The 15,506-nt window shown below is 43.2% G+C and overlaps 1 protein-coding gene across 23 annotated transcripts in view; it reads left to right on the plus strand.

Annotated features, from left to right (window-relative positions):
- The window catches only part of CAMK2G (calcium/calmodulin dependent protein kinase II gamma), a 123,559-nt gene that overhangs the window by 55,000 nt on the left and 53,053 nt on the right, over positions 1-15,506 (plus strand). For all 23 annotated transcript variants that reach the window (XM_085229874.1, XM_085229876.1, XM_019617944.3 and 20 more), the window contains exon 3: positions 6,958-7,017. In XM_085229874.1, the coding sequence (XP_085086000.1) occupies positions 6,958-7,017 (60 nt within the window). The remainder of the gene's footprint in view (positions 1-6,957; positions 7,018-15,506) is intronic.

Raw genomic sequence — 15,506 nt, forward strand, 5'->3', positions numbered from 1 at the left:
TTCTGGCTCCTTCTAAGGTCCATGTGCATATGTACTTTTAGGGCTAGTTACACTTCTGTGTGTGGAGTTGTTTATTTCTGGGAGGTCGGGAGAGCGTGGGAAAATGCTATTACAAGGTAGTAATATTCATGGTTTTGCTAGAGGAAACTCTTTGTCACGAAAGCATGTCTGCCAGCATTATGTGAAAGAAGTCTTGTGTTTGTTTATTGTGTCCTATTGGCGCTCAAGCCTCCTGCTTTGCCAGTACCCAAAGGCAAACGATGAGGATTTCACCACCGTCTAGTTTCTCCAGCTTTCGCTGGGTGAGAAAAGGCAACTTCCCCTTCCATCTTCACTTGCTGGCCCCAGCAGTGCCTTCTCCTTGTGACTTGGTGGGGTTCCAACAGCAGAGATGTTTCTGGTGGCAGTGGGGCTGTGATGGGTGCCTCCTGCCCTTGGGACGTTGTGCTGCTGGGTTTGTACTGTTTGGGCAGGCTTAAGAATAGAATTTGGCTTTCAGGAATGTCATCTGGATACAGGGCAGGGCGCCATTATGGAGGTATTAGCAATAGCTGATCTTTGAAATGGGAATGCAGCAGTACCAAAAAGGAAGCGTGCAAATCCTGAGCTGCAAAGAGCTGGAGGGAGGGTGAGTGCTTGAGGACAGTTCTTCTATGCTCTCCTTCTTGATGTTCTTCTTTAGGCATCTGCTGTTAGCAATTGTCAGAAAGAATATATTGAATCTACATAGGCCTCTGGTCATTGTTAAGGGCTAACATCATCTCATTTTTCAGAGCTTCTGAAGAAGGGCAAATGGTGGTGATTTGAGACTTGCTGATCTTCAAGACATAGCACGCTGCCTTTTGCCAGCTTATCTCAAAAGCGGAATGATATGCTGTCTATGCAGCAGCACAGCAATTGTTAAATAGGGCAATATGGGGGAAGTTGATGGCGTGGAGTCCAGGAAGAGGGAGCTCACTCATTCTGCTAAGAATGTCTCAGAGAGAAAGTTTAAATTGAAACAACCACCAAAAAGCATGAAGGAACCTGAAGGCTAAGGCCAGCCTTGTGCTATTTGATGCAAATTCAATTTCTGCCGTGAAGTGACTCAAAAGATATTTTAGCAGCTGGCACCAATTGACTGTCTCCCGGAATTGGCATGATGACAGCAATCAAACTGAATTTATTGCTTTGGGTTTGATTCCTCTTCCGGACTCTTCCCATTCTCAGAAATGTAATCTAGAGTGTGTTCCCACAGGAATGATGACTTCAAGCCTCCTTTAGCAGCAGTGATAAAGCGTGGTCCTAGTGCAGGATGGAGAAGACAGGTGGACTATGTTACCAAGCAGCCCAAGTAATATATACACCAGCTGAGAGTAGCAAGGTTCTATATTGGTAGAGAGAGAAACAAGGTTTTTTCCTTCATAGCACAAGCTTTTATCAAACAAAGTGATTCACAACTAAGCGCAAGTTGTGTTTCTTTTTATTGTGCTTAGGAAAGAATCTTCCCTCCCGTTGGGGTGGATAAGCTTGTAGGCAACTACAGAACCCCCCCTTTTGTTTCTTCTTTTTTTGGAGTCAAGTGCACTAAGTAGAGTGAGCTTTAGCCACACAACCTCAGTACAACTGCAGTTTGGTAAAGTGAGCAAACAAACACAGCAGTGGGTGTGCTGCTCTGTGTGTGGAATCAGTTCAAAGCCGTGCTGTTTTTCTAGTGAGGGCTGAAGGAAGTGTGGCAGAGCTCACTTTTTCCACCTTGTTTTCTGGTAGGTGTGAGGTTAATCTCTTTCTCTGGTAAATGTTGTTTTGCTTTATTTAAGCACCTGTCTTGTCCACTCTTTAATTTTCTTTTCGATGCTGTCTTCTGCTTGTCAGCATGATTTTGCTGATGTTTCTTTCTGGAACAATAAGCTTCGGTACACCAGGGACAGGTGGGGTGATCAAGGTGCCAAGGGCATGGCTCCTTTAAAACTTCCCTGCTCACAGCTTATGTGGGCAGTTTACAGCAAGGCCCTGGCTGGGCAGCTGCTGATGGCTGAAACGCAGCCCTGTTCCACACTGCCTGGGAGCTGCAGTCCAAGCACTGGAACCAGGGCACCGTTAGATCACTGTCTTGCGCTCAGCCCTCGCCCCACCTGCTTGGGGCCGACTCCCTCCTGGCTTTGTTGAAGGTATCCTTGTCCAACTCTGCCATTCACAAGCACTTTGCAGCCCTATGCACAGATTTCTCTCTCTGGCAGTCTCTCCACCCTGCTTCTGAAGGGTGATGGAGTGCTGCAACATTTTTCTTCATCTTTTTTTTTTTTTTTTTTTTTTTTTTTTTTTTTTTTTGATAATGTTATGTAAATGTTCTCACTTGATACCTCTATACTGCTGTGATTTGCAGATGTCCTGTGCCCTGTCGGTGTGTCTGAGAATGTTCTTCTTTGGGTTTCTGTACCTTGGGAGGGGAAAGAACTCGCGTGGAGTAAACCTGCGAAACAGCAGTGCTTGTAGTGGCTGGAGTGGGACACTGGGAACCACTTCTGTCTGGAACAGAGCCCAGAAGGTGGGTCTGTCCTTCTCTGTCCATCTCTGCCACAGCATCTTTGAGGAAAGAGGCAGAGGTGATCATACACGGAAAGAAGAGTGAGAAATGCATTTCATTATAAATTGGTCATATTCCTTGCCCGGTGGGAGGTTGTCAGTTTGTCATGAAGGAAAGCTGCATTTTGCTTTTTATTTCCTTCCAGTGAACCTATCTTACATCACATTGTCCTTTTTTTCTGATGAAGTCAGATGAATTTACAATGTACAGGCTGAATTATCATGGGTTTGGTCAGTTGTCTTTTATACTCAGACTTGGTTGTTTTGGTTTATTCAGCTCAGCGTCTGTTCCAGCTGTGGCATTATGAATTGTGCACTGCCACTCCTGGCCACTCGTTGAGCACAAGCAGACCTGTTCAGTGGAGGGGCTGTTTGTATGAAGAGCTATGCTTTCACTTTTGCAGGTCCGTAATTTCCACAATAGTAACCCAATTATTCTTGTGTTCTGTTAAAGCAAATCCCCAGACAAGTGAAAACCCAAAGCAAGCCCAGTTCTCTGAACATCCCGTTTCTTATCAGGTGTGTTCTAAAGAAATGTGGTATTAGCATTACTGGAATGGCACTTAGAGCAGTGTTTGCAGAGCAGTGATGCAAAAGATATTTTGGCAAAATGTAGGCCTGGGTGTTAAAATCAAATTCAGAAATCTTATCTATGTAAAGGCCTGGGAACTAGAAATAAATATTCACATCTTTGTTTATGTGTCAAATGTGAGCAAGTTTTGTCCTGGTGCTTTTAAGCACCATCCCTTTGAGCGTTTACTTTTAAATTTTGCTATATGAACTATATAAACTGCACTTCTGTTTCCATGTAGATAGACACTGCTTCAGTCTGTAGATAGAAGTACTGTCCAAATAGCAAAAGTCTCCTTTTTTTTTGGCTGGAAAACATGAAATGAATATTAGATGAGTGTTGGTAATATCCTGTACTTAAATTTTAAGCATCAGATATTGTTCAGGGCTAGACAGCTCTGTTATTTAGCAGGAAGGGAACTTAATGAAATCCAATATTTGGAAACACGAGATAGATGAATTCAGACTTGGAACGGTCATGTAAAGATTTGACAGGAAGGGTAACTAACGTTTGGAGTAACTTCACTGGGAATATGGCTTTATTATCTCTTGAAGTCTTAAACACGAACCGTGATGTTTCCTAAAGGATACATGGTGTTTTAGGCAAGATATGGAATTTGCTGGTGGAAGTTGAGCAGTTTTGGAATGGTGGGAGATGGGCCCAATGCCATGGGGTGAATCTGGCTTGGAGTGGGCTGGGCTTCCACCTCTCCTCCACATGTGGCCTGCAGAAATCAGGGTGATCTTCTGGCGGAGGGGAGAAGAAATTATTTTCTTTGCAAGCTCTTGGTAAGGCAAGGATCAAAACCTGGATTTCTTTTCATCATTCTCCTCATGCAGTTAAGGTCTGTTGGATTTTTATGGTTCTGTGAGCTCCTGCCTACAATGTCTTCTAACCCAACCTTCAACTGCTCTAATGGGCATACAAAATTTGTTTTTTTCTGTTTCCTACTGGAAATAACTGCTGTTAGATCAGAGAGAGAAAAACAAAAATTGCAACTCTGTGTTTATTGCTGAAATTTTTAGATACTGAGTTGTTTGCCCCTAGTGTTGAATTGACTGTCCCACTAATGCCTGGAACAGGAGTGGAATCCCCGTGCTGTGCCAAAGACTACCAATCAGTAAAGACCAAAAAGGGGATTTTGCGGGGCTGGAGCTCTTTTTCAGGTCACAAGCTGGAGTGTGATCCGATGCTGCCCAGAATGGGATGGGAGCTCCTGCAGAGCACGCAGAGGAGCCCAGCCCAACCCAGCCCAGCCTGACCTTTTGCTGCTCTGCACTGGGGCTGCAAGGCTGGGGTTGCCGCCTGGAGCAGTCGCATAGGGAGCGCGCTTTCTGTCTGCAAGCTGTGCTTGAGTTTGCCTGTTTTGTTGCCCTGGAGACAGAACAGTGCAGAATGCTTCACCCTGACCAGAAATAGTTTGCTGTACCTTGTGACCGGAGTGCTGTACTCCTCCTCTGGTCTCTGGCCAGGCTGCATGGTGCTGGAGGGACGGGCTGTGGGGTGATGACCTCTTGTCACAAGTTCTGCTGTGTCTGCTGCCCTGCCCGCTCCCCTCCCTCTGCGAGAGGGTGTAGGATTGCAGGGGAGCAATTGCTCTTGATTTACATCTCCCATGGCATTTTGATGGTTATGTCATTCTGTTTGAGCCTCCCTCCTGTCAGCTGTCTGTCCTGGCTGTCACAGCCCAGTGGCTGAGCAGCACGTGGTACATCTTACCTCTCCTTCCCCTTTGCTCAGCTGTTTTTGCTGTCTGCTTCCCTGTGCCCTTGTGCTTAGGAACAGATTCCCAGCAAGTGTAACTGCACACGAGGGCAACGTGATATGGGTGAGGGAAGGATCCCCTTCTGTAGGGGTTCCAAGTAGAGCTGGGAGGGTAAGAAGAGGATTTGCAAGATCCAGGCGTGCGAGAGAGTTATGGATAGTTTATCTTAAAGTGTGGTCCTGCTGTGGTCTGCTGTGAGAACCTGGCCCGGGTGCAGAGTGTGCAGCACAGTCTCTTACTTTGCAACTACTTTCTAAAACTTCATTTGCAAAACACTGTGAAAAGAGGAGCCAAGGCACCCCCGGCAATGCAGGCGAGAAAGCGCTTGCACTGCAGCAGGGCCTTGGGAGCGTGGATTCTCTCCAGGCTTTCCTGCTGCCTGCTACTTTACTGGAGTGGTTCTGGCACAGAGCTGTGAAATATATGCAACAACAACAATAATTTCCAGGACTGAGAAGAAGGGAGAGATGAAAAGAGTCATTTACCTTCCCCCCTCCCAGAACAGTAGCAGATGAGGACGTAAGCACATCTCAGCCCATATAAAATATTAATTGGGACATTTTCTACAGTTCAGCAATGGGAAAGAAGATAAAAATCCTGCAGTGCCCTGAGCTGCTATTCCCAGCCTGGGAGAGGAGTGTTCTGAGCCGAGATATCTGCCTTGGTCTCCCTCTTCTGCTCGTGATGAGAACAGTTGCCCAAACCTTTTCTGTGTAAAGGAAAGGGAGGACCATGCAGAGACTGTGGAGCTGTGTGGACTGTTCTCAATGCAGCGCTGTGGTTCTTTGTTTATGTGGATCTCTAGTGCGATTTCTGTAAAACAGAGGATGCTGCACTTGTAGCAGTCATCTGCTGAGCAGCCCAACCAGCCAAGTGTCTTGCTTACTCCTGTGGAAAGACTTGTGCCCCACAGGGAATGCAGAGAAGGTGCGTTTTCAAATCTGTATGCTGAAGACCTGCGGGAGGACAAATGTCAATAGAGTGCAGGGATGGCTGTTTCCCCTTGCTGTGCTCTTTTGCTGGCTGGAGAAGGGCAGTCAGTCCTCTCTCTTTCCGTATGTATCTGGATCCCCAAAGATCGAGAGCTCAGTAGCTTCTGGGGCTGCCATGGAGATTTGCCTCCCTCAGCTTCTTTCAGTGAAGTTGTGCTCATCTGATGTGTGTTTCATTTGCAAGGATGGGGCTTTGTACTGAAAGCCAGGACTTAATCATTGCTGTAATGAAAAATCTGAGCCTCAGCAGCTGAAGATCCCCTGCTTCTTGGCTAAGATGAGCAGAGTTGCCTTAGCTCTCTCTCCTTTCCTTGCACTCATGCATATTACGTTTCTGGGAGGAGAAACCATTTTCTGCTCTCTTTGATATGTTATTCTTTAATCTAGATGACGGTCCTGCTGAAACTGATGTTGCCTTTGGGCTGGAACAAGCATACTTAGCATTTGGGCAGGACTTCTTGCCTGGAGATCTGGAAGTGCTTGATCAGCATTTCATCAGTGACTCCATCCGTGGGTACTGAAGTATGGTTACCTTTACGGTTCATTGGAGCTGGCAGCATTCCCTACATCATGTGTTGGCTGTGCACAGCAGCACCTGTGTATTTCTCCCTTCTGCTCTTCCTTTCTTCCCTGATGTTTCTCTGGGCTGGCAGCAGGTCCCTTTCCACTTTCTGTGAGCTATTTCTTCAGAGGCTGTTCTCCAGCTTTGGAGAAGGGGATAAGTCTCATAAGTCCTGGAACTGGTTTCATGTGTTTGTGCATCTGATGGAAGAGTGGTATCTTTGTGTTGCTGTTACTATTCACTTGGAATCCAAGCAGGGAATATCTCTTTAGCACTAACCCTTTACTGGAAGCAGAGGTCCTCTGCAGTCTCATCTACAGGCACCTGATTGGCTCTCTATTACAGCTGTGAGATTTTGGGAGATGATTGTGTTCCAGCAATTCCCAGTCTCATCCATGCTTCTGGACATCAGCTGGGTCACTCTGTTCCTTTCTTTGTTGAAAATGAGCAAGAGCCTAGTTCAGAATTGTGGAGCTGAATACCTTGTTTCTTTCTCTTTCAGATCACCAGAAACTGGAACGTGAAGCTCGAATCTGCCGACTTCTAAAGCATCCGAATATTGGTAAACATCCAAAGATACTCCATGCACTGGTATCCGTGGGCTATTCTGTATATGATGAAGAAGAAATTTCCACTAGCTCAGGATGTCACAAAATGCAAAGTAGCACCATAGCAGCAGCTTTTCAGCAGAAAGAACTATTGAATTTGAGTGCAATTGTAGAGGTAGGGCATGAGGAGGAGTAGTAACCACCTTCTACAGTAATTTGCAGTGATGAATATACTAGCCAGTATGTTTATTGCTTGAAAATGTTCGGGATGACTGAAACTTTTGTTACTAGCCTAGTCACTGGGATTCGTTTGCCCTGTAAAGCTTGTTGCACTTAGTTTAGTAGGTGATGTCACTTTTTATTTGGGACTTAAATTAACTTTCATCAGCTTTATTTTTATCTGTTCTTATATTTTCTTGTCAGACCTCTCACAAATTAAATGTTGTGCCCGGGAGAATATCCACTTTTATAAGTAAACCCCACTGAAAACAGAAACATGTCACTTTCCTACTTTGGTTCTACAGCTGGTTCTCCATTTGTAATGAGTAACAATGTGACTGCTCTGTTGTGGTTTGGAAAAGAGTTTGGGGGATTGTCAGTGGTTCGTGCATTTTCTACACAGCATTTTTTTTTGTCTTCCTAGAATGAACAGTTTTTTTTCTTTATTTTAAGTTAAAAGAGTCTAGTCATTCTGAACTCAGTGGGTGGTTGTAAATAGAAATAAAGGAATTAAGGAAATAGAAATAAGGGATAAAGCAATTATTTTATGCCTACAGCAAAGAGTTGAAATGTGTTGAGAAGACCTCTGAAGGCTGTATCGTCCATTCAGCAGTCGTTTGAAAACCTTACCTGGTTAATGCTAGGCTTGTTTGCTCTTAAAAAGCTAGAATAATTCCACAGCCTCTAGTGGTAATCTTTCAAATATTTAGTTCTTCTATTAGACTTTAGAAAAAAACATACTTTGCTACTGTTGTTTCTATTTCTATCCAGTGTATATGTAGGAAGTAGTTTTTCTTTAGTCTAACTATCTTACATATTTGAAGACTGTTATCATGTCTCTTTCTAGCCTTTTTCTTCTTCAGACTAAACAAACCCAGTTCTTTCAGTCTTTTCTCATACGTCATATTTTCTAGACCTCTAGTCTTTTTTCCTTTTCTTTTTCCCTCTCTCCCTTGGACTCTGTCCAGTGACTTCATATCTATCTTGAAATGTGTTGCCTGAAAAGAGATATCAGAACCCAACTAAGACCGTGTCAGTGTTGACTATAGGGGGAAGAATTGCTTTACCTGTCACACCAAAATTATTCTTCTTTTGGCAAATTTCATTGATTGATGGAAGTTTAAGGGTATTGTTGATGCACATTTGTTTTCTGACACGTTGTTGCATCAGACTACTTTCTGTGGATCTGGCAAGCAAAAAATTATTCCATCTTGTATAAATGAGGATTCTTATCAAAGTGGCTATTTCATTTATCCTAATTAAAATAAGTACTAAGAAATGTACTGTGTGGGTTCTCTTCAGGTTTGTCAAGACCATTTTGATTTACTTTCAGATGTTATACGTTTGCAATTTGTACAGTAATGTACTTAATAAAAATGCCATACATTGCATGGTGTAAATAATTAATGAAACTGTTGAATACTGATGGGCTCTGAACAAACTCTTGAAGGTGTTATGTTTTTCCAATTTGACAGTAGCAATTTTGAGTATTCTTCTCAGTGACTTCTATACACATTGTAAGCTAGTCCTGGATACACTTTTTTTAGAATTGCTTATGGAAATAGCATATTAGATGCTCTCAGAAGCCTTTCTGGAGTCTAGATACTACATGCATTGCTGCTTCCACATTCCATGAACTTGTTATGCTGTCACAGAAGGAAATTGTGTTGGAAGCTGAATTGCAGCATGCCCTCTTGTTTTGCTGTGACACAAACCTCTAGAGAGTCTAGGGCAGAGGACTGTGAGTCACAGCCCTGTGAGGTACTTTTCTCTCCCCCCTGCATATAGAATATGAAGCAAACCTGTTGAATTTATTTGCTGCCAAAAAGTTGACTCTGGTGTGATGGTTCCAGACTGTTACGTGCTGACTGTAACACCCCTATTCTGAAAAATAAATGTTTATTTGGCCATGAGGTAATGGTGATATTTCTGTTTGTTGTTACTCTTTGTGAAGTGACCACTTTCTAAGTTACCCTTGCATACCTTCACTGAACTTCAGCCCTAATTATAGGCTCTTGCTCTGTAACTGGGTGTTTTCTTGTCTTTAGATGTGTATTATGGCCAAGGTAATGACAGAGAAGTAATCCTTCAAAGAACTTAGAATTGCAGTGTGGTTATTCCTTGATCAAGAAAACGTTTCCGTCTATAGACAGAAGAAAGTTGTCCTGAGGCAATTTTCTGATTTCCAAAGCCATGTTTGTTCTACATACCATGTTCTTGTTGGGAGCCATACATTTGAAATTGCCATTACAAATGGTCTTGTCAGACTTCATTTCAGTAGAGGAAGGACTTAATTCCTTAGCTTTCAACTTGTGTTTTTGATTCTCCTGACAACATTCTAGAGTATTTAGTGTCCAGAGAAACCCTGTTCCAGCCACACTCACCAAATTACTGCCAAATTGGTTTGACATCAATCAGCATTCTGTTCTAAAGGGAAAATGGTTGCATCCATTACTCAGGATATGAGAGTGTCAGAAAGAGGCAGAAAGCAGCACTGTTAAAACCTTGCTGTCTGTAAGCAGATAAAATGCTTGTGGAAGTTGGCAAGAGTCATGACTGCATGGGGAATTCCACTTGTCCTTAAGCAACATATTATTTCAGTGATTCACATATCTATAAATCTTGTGGGCATTTGTCATGAATGTATTTGGGAACATGTAGAAGAGTAAGTGAACGATCTGGTGCTCTCTTCTCTTGGTCCCTGCTTTGCAGGAAAGAAGCATGTTTCTCCAGGCATGCTCACAGCTCTGCCCCTTCATTTGCAGGTGTTTCCCCAATTGTGCCACTGAAACTTGTGCATTTACGATAAAATAGGCTTCATCATTGCTTTCTTTTTGCTGTAGAGCTAAACTTGCAGTGTTTTGAATGTCACCACTTTCTTATTGGAGCAGCTCTTTTGGTCTCTTAGAATTAAACTTTAATTTTGGTTGGCCTGTGTATTTGATTTTTAAGTCCTCTAATTCAGCCACTACCCATGGGTTCTCTTGTGGATAATTCGGGTTTTTGCATTTTGCTACACAGCAACTAGCAGAGTAGCGACAGAGCTGGGAACCCCAGTGTCTTCCAGCTGTCTTGTTCCACATAGATGGGAAGTGCTCAGTTCTGAATGTGACCTTTCCTGCTCCAGAACTCTCAAAGCAATGATGCAGCATTTGCTAATTCTTATTCATAGGTCTGAAAACTGTTTTCTAGCATTCCTGTGTTTGTCCATCCTGTTGTTAAATGTTCCCCTTCTACTTTTAAATTTTCTTAGTTATGCCAGCCTAAATATGTCCCTCCTCTTTGGACCTGTCACCGGATGAGCTGTACTCCTTCTTAGATGTTTTTAAATCAACCGTGCAAAAGTAGTTCTTGAATATCTTTTGTTTATAACTCAAACTGAGCAGTTTGTTATTTTTACCTTCTTCATGTCAGTTATTGTGTCCTAGCTCAGGGCAGCCTTTGCTGTGAAGAATTGCATGCATTTAGCTCTGAAATAACAAAAATACATATTTTAAGAGAGGCTGATAGTAGCCAAATGACGAAGCCAAATTCTTTTTCTGATTTCTGCCTCTGTATCCTTTTCTGAACTGCTTCAGAGTTAATTTCTTTGAAGGAATTTATAGCAGTGGTGAAATGCTGTCCTCAGCATCTACTGGAATTACTGCTTTTTCAGGTTTTTTCCTACTTCTGATTTTTTTCTCCAGAAAATACTTGAAGTTCAGTTCTTTAAATTTTCACTTCTATCTTCTGGTTTCTTTAAGAATAAACCGTGGTTCTGGACAATTCCTTATTCCTTATTTCCTTATGGAAAACATGGCACAGAAATCTCCTGTGGATTAGCAGAATTTGTTTTGACCCTGTTCAGTTTTATTTCCTTTGAAAATGATCTCTCCTAGTACCTCTGTCTCGTGGAAGAGATTTTCATGGATGTTTATTTAACAGTACACGGTTCATCTTTGCTTAAGTAAGGGTGATGATCAAGGTGTGAGTTGCTTCAAGAAGGGTTTTGTGCTTCTCTGTGCAGCCCATTGTAGACTATCACGATGCTCATAACTACTGGAGGAGGAAATGGTGCATTGGTCACGCAGACCCAGTGTTGGGGTTGTCTCAGCCCCCACCAAGGTTCACTCGTGCATCAGCTTGAGGATCTCTTGCTGAGCAGGCCCTCACTTCCGCCATCCCTTGCTGCTTGGGGTGCATGCTTAGCACCTTTTCTTAACAGGAGATCTGAATTGCTTCCATAGTGAACAAGAGAATGCTGTAGGCTGTGTTTTGCTGTAAACAGCAGATTTCCCTGTTTTCGTTTGGCTGCAGACATCCAGGCTGCTCTCCTATGGAAGCACAGTGATTTCCACGTGGGATAACAGTTCTGGATGGTCATGTCTGCATTGTTATCAGAAGAGTAGGAAATATTCCTGCTAATGAACTCTTTTGGATCACATAATGTTTGAGTAAGACATAGTAAATGTTATGTATTGTGCACTGAATTTCAGCCTTTCAGTGCAGACATTGCAAAATGAAAGAAAAAAAAAATGTTTAGTTGGCACTGAAATGTTTTAAAAAAAATACTGTGTATGCTTTCATTATTACTTTTACATTTTACCTCTGCAGAAGGACCAGTTTCTCAACAGGAAAGATACTGTCCTCTGTGCAGCTTCTTCCAAGGCTGTGGACTGCTGTGCCTGACCTTACTTTTTAGGGTCTGAGTGTTTTTTGAGAAGAAAAAATAAATCCTAGTGGTATTTTGCACTCCTCGAGACTGTCCCTTGTCTTTCCTTGGAGAGCCTGCAGCAGCCTGCTTCTACCTGAACAGAGCTGTGTTAACAAGATCTTTTCTATTTTCCAAAGCTTTGAAACTGCAATTGGTGTGAAATGCTGTGGGCCTGGGGAGCTGGCAAGCCAGTATATATCCAGCATCCTGTAACTTCTCTGTGTCAGATTTGGAGGCAGAAGGAAGGAAAGAATCCCTGATCCTGATGGACTGGTTAACACCAGCACGCAATGTCCTGTTAGCTAACTGTCCTGCTGCTGTTAGTTACTGCTCTAACAAAGCTGGTCATTAGCTGCTGGAACAGATGATTTCTAGAGGATTATTTGCATTACACAATTTAATGCTCTTTAATAGCAAATTTTTAATTAAAAGGAGAGTCCTTTTGGAAGCAGCCTGAGCAGCTGCAGCTGAATTCTGCATGTTTAATGTAATTAGAGAAACAGCTGGGGTGGGAGCTGAGCACCCAGCTCCCAGGCAGTTGCAGGCTTGTGGTGGCTCCTCGTGGGACGGGAGTCCTGGGAGCTGTGAACTGTGCTGGGAGCGTCCTGGCATGCAGCCAGGCTGGGAGGCGGTGGGACAATTCCTGAGCAGGCTCTCAGGCTGGTGAGCAGCTGGGGAAGTGGGCTGTGGGTTGGAGCCATGTGTGTCAGCTCACTTGTCGCTTGTGCTGCCACAGACGATGGTGCTCAGTTTGCAGTCTGCTGGGCCTTGTGTATTTGTATCTGTAGTTTCAGCATTTCCTGGCACATTGGAGAGGGCGTCAGGCAAGGCATCTTTGGTAAAGGGTATCAGGCAGGTTTTAGCCTCCAGTTTTATTTTGCTTCTTCTGCTATATACTCTTTGTAATATGCCCCCTGTGGTATCTCTTTGCGTGATACAGGCAAACATTTGGCTGGGAAGTGCTGAAAAGTGAAGCTTGGCTGCTTCTAATGAGTGGCTGACCTTCTAATGCCGTTGTTCGATCCAGAAGATCCTAGAGCAAACTTTTGAGTTCGTAATGCTAAGACTACGTGAAAGAGTTAGAGCATTTCTATTACTATAACCAAGGAGACAACCAGAAGTCTTTGTTGCCTTGTTTTTGCTCTGCTGCATGTACTGCAACAAAGGCAACTTAATTTGAGAATTCCAAGTGTTATATAATCCCAGTACATGAGATATATTGGTGCAGAGTGGCCAATAGTATGTTATATTTTCCCATTGGATCCAAACGCTTTAAACTCTAGGTTCAGCAGTGAAGTTGACCCTTTCCTCTTGCTGAGCACTGTCACTAAGGACAGGCAGGGACCGTTGGTATATAGGAGCAAGTATGTTTCAACTCATGTTAAATTTTCCTAAGCAGAGATTAATAATTTTGAAGATAGAAGGAATCATCCTGTGAAATTATTCTTCTGCTTGTTTGTTTCTTTGCCTTGTGCTGTGACTTCAATAACTGTTCTGTTTGCAGAGCAAACCTTACAGCAGTTTGACAGAGACCACCCTACCTTATAGAGGAGGCTCATCCTGGGCTTGTGTGGCAGGCATGAATGCTCTGGGCATTGAAACGAGTAAAACAATGATAAAATTGGGCACACTGGGCAGAGTAAAGGGAAGATGTGGATCAAGTCAGCTAGCTATCATCTGTGCTTGTGACTTGGGTATCAATTTGCTTTCTAAATATGACCCTTTAAAAATAAGATGCCTGTTGCCCTTCCTTGTCTTTTTATATTTCCGTTGTATAGGTGAACTTTTATAAAACTGAAAGATTCTTCTGATTCCTTTGTGGTTCACTTCAACTTCCGTATTCACAGTCTTGCTTTGTGTGATGCAGCAGCAAGTGCCGTTGGCTGTTAGGCTGATACAGTCTGTTTTGCTTGAGATTTTTCTTATTATGATCAGATGCTTTGTGCTATGCTTAGGCCTCAGGGAGCTGCAGCTGCCTGTACAGGGTCACAATTCAAGAAAACAATGACAAGGGGATGAAGACATGAGTTTTTGGGTAAGAGAGGTAGTTTGCTGTCACTGCTTTTGTGTTGTCAATTATTTTCCTAAGAGGCCAGCTCTGTGGATGGTGCTTCCTATACTGGTAATGGCAGTTTATGTAGGATGAGAGCTGTAGTTTGATGGGTTGAGACTTGAGAGGAAACAGGAAAGAGAAGGATGCTTAAACCAGTGAGAGAGGTTGTGCCTTGTATATAGGTGGTGGCAAACGGCAGCTCTTTAACAGTGCAGTATTACAGGTGTGCATTTAAAATTGAAGGGACAGTGGTAGCAATCTCCTTATGCCAGGTGGAGTACTACTGTGGTACCAGCTTCAGGACTGTATATGAAGAAAGCTATGCTATTTCTGTGTTCTTATTTAAAAGCAAACAAACAAACAAACAAGAAAACAGCCCCCCCAAAAGCTGTAACTGATTCCGCTTCTTTGGTTAGCAGTTGTCCAGGCATTGCTAACTAGTTCTGTGGTTTTTATTTGCTATTTCTGAAGTTATCCGTAAGACTTCAGTCTTACAAAATTAATGTTCTTATGAACTGTATGAGCCTTTTGCTTGATGTGAATGGGACTTTTTTTCTGTGCCCTGACTAAAACCTTGGGTGAAGTCTTTCACCATATCCTGTAACTGACTTAGTGCCTTGTTGTCTGACTTGCTTCTGTTTTCTTTCTTACTCCCCTCTCCTTGTCTGTGCTTGCTAACCTTCGCAGTTAGTTCTTTCATCCATCAAAGACCTTTGGCGTGGGAACAGTCATAAGATGACCAGGAGTGTACTTGGTGTTGGCAGGGACTGATTTTCTACATCTGCAAGAATTCCTGTGGTAAGAGTGTTTAGCTAGGAAGAAAATATGATTTGAATTGCTGCTTCTGGGTGACAAAATCAGCTAATGGAAGTCAACTACATTGTATTCTGGTGAATAAAGTAAGGTCAGGTTCCTTTGGCAAGTACTGGGCTTCTGTATAGTTTGTTCATCTTTTGGGAGACTCTGTGTTTCTATTGTGCAATTTCCTTGTTGCTGTGACTTGCAGTTCTCTGTGGTGTGTGCATGTCTAGCCTGCTGTACCAGGCATGGACATCTCTGCTCCCGTGGCGGGAGAAAGAAAAAGGGTCTGTGACATTTTGGAGGGAAAGAATAGCTGGATTAGTTCTTTTATTAATTCTTCATTTTATAGATGGTCAATTTTCACTACTCCTTTTTACCCTCTTCTAGCACCTACATATGATTACATTTTTCACCCTGTCATGTCAGTAGGTTGCACAGGTATGAAGAGGCCACGTGGACTCTGCTCAGCTGGTTGAAGCTGAGCTTAAGGTAATAATGAAGATATTAGATGGTGCTTCAGGTGCAGCACCTGTGGAACAAATGATATCTACTTTGCCTGGGAAATTATATGAAATGGAGAGTACTCAGTGCTCAGGTCCTTGTGACCACCCCCCCTCTCCCCTCGGAAGCTGCCATGTGGGAGCCCACGCCCTGTCATGGTGTGGAGAGCCCTCATGGCCGAGGCTGAAGCAGCAGGCCCTGCACTGTCTGCAAGATGGTATCTGATGGTTTTGTAT

The sequence above is a fragment of the Meleagris gallopavo genome, chromosome 8, assembly GCF_905368555.1.
Source record: "Meleagris gallopavo chromosome 8, MGAL_WU_HG_1.1, whole genome shotgun sequence".
In the NCBI taxonomy this organism is placed as follows: domain Eukaryota; kingdom Metazoa; phylum Chordata; class Aves; order Galliformes; family Phasianidae; genus Meleagris; species Meleagris gallopavo.